This window comes from Callionymus lyra, chromosome 6, assembly GCF_982586985.1.
Source record: "Callionymus lyra chromosome 6, fCalLyr1.hap1.1, whole genome shotgun sequence".
Lineage (NCBI taxonomy): Eukaryota > Metazoa > Chordata > Actinopteri > Syngnathiformes > Callionymidae > Callionymus > Callionymus lyra.
Window position 1 is genome coordinate 20,233,252 of NC_141823.1, and position 8,336 is coordinate 20,241,587.

At 37.5% G+C, this 8,336-nt stretch overlaps 1 protein-coding gene across 1 annotated transcript; it reads right to left on the reverse strand.

Annotated features, from left to right (window-relative positions):
- Positions 1 to 658: 658 nt before the first annotated feature.
- Positions 659 to 7,031, reverse strand: pth3r (parathyroid hormone 3 receptor). The gene is made up of 13 exons (XM_087793209.1): positions 6,977 to 7,031; positions 5,828 to 5,977; positions 4,394 to 4,504; positions 4,208 to 4,332; positions 4,059 to 4,150; positions 3,849 to 3,999; positions 2,722 to 2,875; positions 2,603 to 2,663; positions 2,475 to 2,541; positions 2,303 to 2,397; positions 2,102 to 2,243; positions 1,952 to 1,993; positions 659 to 1,045 (listed from the first exon to the last, which is right to left on the reverse strand). Exons 1-13 carry the CDS (start codon positions 7,029 to 7,031, stop codon positions 659 to 661), a joined length of 1,632 nt encoding a protein of 543 aa, XP_087649335.1.
- Positions 7,032 to 8,336: the final 1,305 nt, after the last annotated feature.

The window sequence follows — 8,336 nt, forward strand, 5'->3', positions numbered from 1 at the left end:
TCAGTTCACTAAGTCCACCTGCAGGTTTCAATAAATTACCAGAGTGAGAAGTTAATGACAAAAGTAGATCCATAAATACAAGTTACTATTATTTACATCTGCTGACTCTGCAGAAGTGTGGTCGAGCTCTGCCGCCTTTAGCTCGGAGGGGAAGCTTGAGACAAGTGTGTGAAATTCTGGACGGTGTTGTGAGGGCAGAGGTTGACCAGAGGAAGGGGACGTGTTCTGGGCCACAAGGTTCAAGCGTCGGCAGACTCACTGATAAATAAAGCCAAAGAAAGCAGCGGTCAGCCTTCAGTGTCCAGACTTGTCTGGGCGAGGCAGGACATTTGTTTCCCCTCACTCGTGAACAAGTTCCACATGGGCAGAGATCTCAATTTAAATTCTTGAAACGTGTAAAACCGTGGTTTAAATAACTAATGAAAAAAAATTCAACAACATTTAACGAGACAAATCTAAAACCCCTTCACATGCTGACATCAGCGCTTCTCCTTGTTCTCACAATAACATTTGACAATCCTGTTCCATGATGAAGGTAAGACAATAGTACTTCTATTTTGGTCATTGTTTTCTGCTTGACCTCTCCCTTTGATACGTTTAAATAATTTATTATATCATGGAAAAGTTCTCCCCTCTTATTCAGGTCCTCCAGTCCTGATCAAAAGATTGTCTCCAGCTGTCCCGGCTCTGAGTCAGCATTATCCTCTCCCGGGGTTTGTCCTGCTGGCTCTTCACCTTTGTTACTCCAGCCGGGCCTGAGATACACTTCCGAGTCCGAAGCATCGTTCTCGGATCTGAGCCCGCTCGGAGCGCCGTGGCGATGAGTCGGGTTGTTTCTCGGGGGCCTGACTCCGGAGCCTGGCGCGGTGAAGGTCAGGGCTCTGGGGTTGGCTGCAGACTGGCTGACGCTGTGGATGGTGGTGTGTGACATCATGCCGCCGTAGTAGCAGCTGCCGCCGCCGCCACTGCTGGTGATCCTGGCCTTTTGTTTCAGATCCAGAGCGAGACTCCGGCGTAACCAGGCCTTCTTCACCTCCGCCTGCACCTTCACCAGAGAGGGGAAGAGAGACGGAAATGTCATGGAGAATTTTAAACTTTAATTAAAATCTGAACATCTTTATATTTAAGATAAAGTGTAAGAAATGTAAAACATGCTCATGTTGGACATTATTTTTAAAATACAGCTTAAAATAATAATGATCAAAAATGTATGTACAGTACCTTGTAGGTAAAACTATAATAGTTACTATAATTATCTTTATTCACTTTGATATAGATGATACCAAGTGTGTATAGATTTATTGTTTTTACTCCATGTTAACACAATTTAATGCTGTTCAACCAGTGATCAACATTCTGGTAAAATAATGATTTTATAAAGAAAAATCTTCTCTTTTTATATATTTTTTAGAATAATTTATTTATATATATATATATATATATATATATATATATATATATATATATATATATATATATATATGTATATTTAAAAAAAAAACTGTTGACTGTAGAAATAAATGAAAGCTAAATAAGGTTATTATCCTGTCCTTTCCTTTTGTAAGTTTATCCAGAAAAATAACCTTGAATACAATTTAGTGATTATTTTTACATGTAATATTAAATGTTCTGAATCACGATATGTCATCATCATTTAATTATTGAGGCTTTTAAACTATATTTCCAGTTGGTGGTTGTAGGAGTCCAACCACATTGATGTAGACACCCTGGAAAGGTTGCTAGTCCACCTTTGGAAACACAATGACAAACAACCACATACACCTAAACAATCAAACTTTATGTTTGTGTGTCTGGATGAATCCATGATGCCACTTTTACTAACCTAAACTATAACCTTTCTACCACTTTACACATGGCATGAAATGTAAATATTAACCTTAGAACTTGTATCTCACAGTTGAAAGAAATGATTGATCTCATCAGTAATTACCTCTCCGTTGCAGAAGCAGTAGATAAAAGCAACAAAGAAACCCTGGAAGAGCACGAGAGATCAGATCAGATCCCAGTTAAACCAGCAACGAAATCAAATATTCATCAGTAAAACTGAAACAAGACGATACGTTGAAAAGAGAGTCGTGACCTGTGAGGAGTTGAAGAACATCTCGTAGTGCATCTGCACCTGCCAGAGCAAACCTGTGACCTCCGTGTAGGGCAGAGCCATGAACACCATGTAGTGAACCCCGAATAATGGCATGAGCACCAGCGTGGACTTCAGCAGCTTCCTATAAGGAAACAAGGTTAGAAACGTTCAAGCGTCTAGCATCCTCTCTTTGCTCTGCACCTGTACTGCTGCCGAGGGTCCAGCTTCCCGGTGTTGGTCTCCCACAGTTTAGACGCCAGAACACGAATGATGTTGACGAAGAGAAGGAAGTTGACCTGGTGCTCGAGAAGAGTCGCCATCAAACGTCCAATATTCTTAGTTCCCGTGAAAGAGTAAAATACCTTTTCCTTACAAGAATGGCTGCCAAGATGGGGACTTGATAGATCCACTTGAGTTTCCCGGCACTGATGTCCCAACACCTGCTCAGAAGAGGATCGAGTCAAGGTTTTGACTCAGTGTTTCTACATTCTTGAGACTCACTCGGTGTCTGCCAGAGAAGCTCGAGCGCTGACCCAGATGGACACAAACACAGCAGGAACTCCTGAGACACAAGACTTGGATTAAGGGTGAAGGTCAAATGTGCGGGTCGAGCCGCTCACCCCAGCCGATGATGGTCAGAGCCCACAGGTAGTTCTTGTCCGAGAGGAAGGCCATGAAGATGAGGCTGTGCAGGTACAAGCCCTCCACCAGGATCCAGTAATGATTGGTGGCGAGGAAGTAGAGGAAGAGTGTGACCCCGACTTTACATCCATGCTGAGGGGAAATAAATATTCTTACCGTCACTGAGGCACTCGAACCAGTTTCCTCAATCATCTCTTATACAAAATGCTCTGCAGCCTTAAATAGTATTTGGGTTATTTTATAAACTGGTGTCTTTGTTTTCCAGTCTTTCATTCATTTTTCAAAATGTATACAAAACTTGTTTATAAAATAACTTAATAATTTAAGTCTGAAATTGAATTATCCTTGAACATAAGCACTTCAAATGTCATTATATTTTATGTGTAATTATATATATATCGTTTAAAAATATATATTTTCTTATAAAAATATAGATTTTTATTGTTATGATACATATATTTGTTTTTATTGGCGCATATTTGTACTACAACAATTGCGGGTTATGTGTTTCGGCTTTTTTTTGTACTTGTAAAAGAAAGTCCAACAACAAATAAAAAATGAAAAGTTAAATGAAAAGTAACAAAAAGCAATTTAAATAATAATGATAGTACAGTCACTTTTAGTGATTCTTACAAATCAAACAAGTAAGTAAGTAAGTAAGTAAGTAATATTTATTTGTATAGCGCTTTTCCAGACCAGGGTCACAAAGCGTTTAAACAATCAAAACAATACTCAAAAAAGTATATACTTTAATGATCAAGATAATACTGAGAACAACACAGGAAACGCCTGAACAAATAAAACAATTGCTTTTTTGTATAAAAAAAAACAACTGCTGTCTATTAATAATGTCCATTTAATTTATTTTATTTTTTGCATATTATTTTGAAAATATATTGCTAGCTAAGATGTTGAAAACAATGCTAGCTGACATTATTAATTTATTTGGATGATTACAATCAAAATGTTGTCACTCTGCAATGTATTTATCAAGTTTATGTATCTCCATAGTAATAAACATTGCTTTTATTGAAGTAAAATAAAATCTCTCCAGTGTAAATAGAGGTTCATTGAAGTGATGAACTCCTGGGAAGCACGACATCACCATGTGTGGCTTCAGCCCCGGCAGCGGCTCACTGGCTCGCTCCACAGAGACGGCGTGCAGGACGGCGTCCTTCACGAATATGCTGACGGCTCGGCAGATGAAGGAGGTGAAAAGGTGAACGTGGATGTAGTTCCGCGTGCAGTGAAGTCGCCTGGAAAATATGATTTGTGATCAATTTAAAATGTCTATCTTGATGAATCCACTGCTCACTTGAAGTAGCAGAGGATGGAAACGGCCACCAGCAGAGAAGCCAGAGAGACGGAGTAGCCGATGGTGTACATGAGGTGGAGTCTCCTGAACACCTTCGGAACAAAACCATTTTTTATCAATGTTTGTTTATCTCCACACATTTAACCCACCTCCTCCTGGTTCCTGTTTCTGGAGGTCAGGTAGGTGGTGCACTCGCTGTAGTTGGCCCACGTTCGGTTGATGACGGGAACCTGCTCCCAGTTTCCTGCCGCGTCACACAGTCTGTAGGCCAGACCTGGTCCACATCGCACCCGTCAGACGTCGCCCTCGACACATTGACATTTTGCAACACTCACCTCTGTGGTTGAAGTCGTAGATGTAGTCCGGACACAGAACCGAGACCAGCTGACCCGCTCTGCTCCGAGGCCAGCAGATGATCCCGTCCCACTCCGGCACACAATCGCCTTCTGAAATGAATCAAAATGTACATTTTTGGATATGATATTTCTCAAAAACATGGTCAAATATTAGGTTTCAAGATACAGAACCAGATTTAGAACCAGATTTGTATTGCCAGAGTTGTAAACCCATCACGTAAGCAATAAAAAAAACAGGACCGGGCAACCATTCCGCTGCAACAGATCTAAACTTAAAATAATACATTTAGAAATGTTTCAAAACCATTATCCATCAATACTACTACTAGTTCACCCCTACATATGTTTTCCTAAAGATTTTGTTTGAATTTCTTTTTTCTTTTAGTGCTTTTCTATGATATTTTGTAAATAAAATGTATGTAAAATTAAATATTACACCATTTATATGTCACAGGTCTTATTGTAATTTATTTAATTTTGTTTGCTTTTTTATAGTATTTTATATAAAAATGAATATAAAATAATAATTAATTAAACTAATGAAATAAAAGTGTAGCATAATAGCTCTTGTTTTGCATTTCATGTATTTTATTTTAAATGCTAGTTTTTTTTTATAGAATCTTAAAAATAAAATGAAAAAAATATATATACTGTATGTACAATTAAATTAAAACCTAAGCTTGTGTCCTTGTATTTATATATTTATCTTAAAATCTGCCCATCATATAAAAGGTTTTTTTTGTACCCTTCCTTCTTTTGGCTTGACGGCCCCTCATAACAGCTACAGTATACAATGTGGCCCCCGTGGGAATGTAATTGCTAACCCCTGACCTAGAAGGTGGTCAAGCAACAAACAAAAATTGACGCATAAAAACGTCTAATAAAAATGAAATGATGATCAATATTTGCTTTTTGGATACAAATAAAACTGAACTCAGAGCGATCATTCAAACCCCTGAGATCACATCAAGACAAAAGAAGACTGAAGTTGTCATCAACACATGAATAGAGGAGCCGAGGGCATCACTGCTATCTGCTCCTTTGGTCCGAAGATAAAAGCCCATACAGCTTCAATCAGGAAATGTTTCTATTGTCACGTTTTTCTCTGACGTCTGTCTTGGGCTTTCCTCGTCCCCGAATGGTCCATTATGGCAGCTTATCGAGACATTTCTACGTCAGAGTGGGATATGAGATGCTCTTGCTATTGTCCAGGTGTAGACCTACGACACTACAGCAGGATATTAGATTGTTTTGTTTGTTTTAATCAGATTGAAAAACATCACGCATCAAACGATTACAGCCCGTATTGTTTATCTCTGTGTAATACATCGAATTGTGTATAGATTTGATATCAGAAAGGGAATGACTTCAGACGGAGATTTCTATTGTCCCTCGAGTCAACGGAGCACAAACCTTGAACCATGGACATCTGAGCCTGAATGACTTTCTCACATTTGGCGTGAGCTCCGATCAAGACGTAGATCTGCTCATCTCGCGTGATGACATCATCAGAGTCCACCTGTGCGGAGAGAAAAGAATTGAATGACCACAGATACTGGGGTTCTGAAATAATTATAAGATGAAAACGTATTTGTTTTTCAAGAATACTTCGCATAACATTATGTGCCAATAAATAAAGAAAACATAAATTTGAAGAGCCTCTTTGAATCTCGTTTGTAATGTCCTCATTTTTAAAAATCTACTATTATTAAGAAATATTGAAATAAAACAGCATCTTTAAATGCGTGTAAATGAAAACCCAAATCCTGAACTTAAAAAAAAGGAAACTCCCAAACAGACAGAGAAAATGTTTTCAGTTTTCAACAAATGAGCAACAACACTTGGCAGCTGCACGTTGTGTTGTTTTTAATTAACTAATGAAATGTTGTAATAAAAAGCTTGTATTTGTTTGTATTGTTTTTTAACATTAATTTCGTTTTTTATTTACCTCTTGCCCTATCTTGCTGGTTTCAGCTCCCAAGTCCAGCAATGCCATATAATAAAATGCATTTTCCTTCTATACTACCATGAAAATTAACTTCAATACATCCTGCAAAACGATTAAAAAATGTAAAAATTAGAAATATTTTACATTCTCTGCCTGGTATCAGTTAATAACAGAGACTGGGTGCCGCATGAAATCAGTTAAGGGGTAGCAAAATACCCCCAGTCTACACTTTGGACACACCTGCCTTACAACAACATAACTATTATATATATCATAAACATAAAATACATTTGAATATTTAACTTTAACGATTGCTTTTAAAAGGAAAATGTAAAAAGCCTTTTTGGGTGTAAATTTCTTTTAATGTCAACTCTACATATATGTTTTTATGGGGTGGCTTCTTTATAATAACAGTAATAATATCAATATCATAAGCATCACCTGAAGAAAAAACCCCGATAACTGGACCACCTTCGTCGTCAGCCTCTGTCTAGCAGGACAACTTGTCAATTCTGAAAAGTTCTGAAGGTCTGATTTGGGGTCTCAGGGTGTTGTGAAATACTTGTGTGAGTGTGCGATATGTGATGATCTTACGCCAAGTGCCTCGACCCCACCCCCTCCCCCGGTGGACCAGCCACAGGGGGGCCGCGGCCTCCAGACCCGGGACATGTCGGTGAGAGCTCACGAACACAAGTCGCTTTGTGTTCAGGTGAGCTTTTCACAACAGAGCTGCAGAACTAGCAGTGAGTCCAAAGAGGAGGGCGTGTCGGAGAGAGCGCTGACAGATTACACACACTTGTCTTTCTTAAGTCGTCGCCATCCTTTAAAAGTATATAGCTAGGGGGGTCTAAATATTTTCTTAGGGGCCACATAATTATTTAATCTGTCAGGGGGGCCGTCAAGCCAGAAGACTATGATGGGAAAGTTTAGAATTTTGTTTTTTTATACAAATTAATGATATAACCAATTAATATGTGATATAGATCCACTTTATAACATACGAATGTTACAGATATATGTATATTTTGAAGGACAGTGAGAATCAATTATCATCAAAATGGCAACACAACAAGAAAACATATAAGGTTAAGTCCTAAAACATAACTCTGAGTAAGTAACTCTGACTAAGTTCTAACTCACACCTTGTTCATTTTGAATTTATTCTTCCCTTAGTAGTATCATATTAAAGTATTCACGCTGAACTACTCCTTAATTACTGTTTATTAACAGGAAATTAATAAGTAAATAAAGATTAACTTTGGTGATAATTAACTTCTCTATATTTACCCAAGTACCTAAGTACAATGAAAAAAAATGCAATTCACTATTCATAATACTTAAAAATATACTAGTATTAATAGCATCCTAATCACTAAAATAAAGTATTTGAAAGGTAGTTGGGGATGCTGGTAATACTTGTAGATAAGTGTTTTGACCAGTACAAAAAGACTGAATAGTGTAAAACATTTGCAGGTTATAACTGTCAAAGGTTTGTAAATAAAAAGGTTTCAAAAGTATGAACATGCTGCCACTTTAAATAGGGAACATATACTCAATTACAAATACTACTTTTTCAGTAATTAGGATGCTGTTAATACTAGTATATTTTTGCCGCCTTGGGTATCTCATGGTACTTACAATAGAGAGTTTGTTTTCAGCGAAGATCATCTTTAACAACTACCTTATCTCCTGTCAATGATCAGTAATTGAGGTGTAGTTCAGAGTAACTCCTTGATATCATACTATTTAGAGTAGAATATATAAACAATGAACAAGATGTGTGTGTGAGTACTGTATATAACGGTTAATAAATGGCTTGTTTGCTGCTAATACCTATGTGAATAAGTATCTTATTGTTGTAAATATGTGTCCCCCATTATTAAGTGTAACCAACAATTTTTATTTATCTAAAATAGTTCTGAAAGGTTATAAATTATAAACAGCAAGACTGTTGCGTTTTTAGCAACATTTCTA

Excerpts from the sequence above, each read along its gene's own strand:
- pth3r (XM_087793209.1), bottom strand. The coding sequence starts at position 7,031 with ATGTCCCGGGTCTGGAGGCCGCGGCCCCCCTGTGGCTGGTCCACCGGG. Across the intron at positions 5,978-6,976 it reads CTGGTCCACCGGGGGAGGGG|AACCCCAGTATCTGTGGTCA; the intron begins GTGGGGTCGAGG and ends TAATTATTTCAG. Across the intron at positions 4,505-5,827 it reads TCAGATGTCCATGGTTCAAG|AAGGCGATTGTGTGCCGGAG; the intron begins GTTTGTGCTCCG and ends GATTCATTTCAG.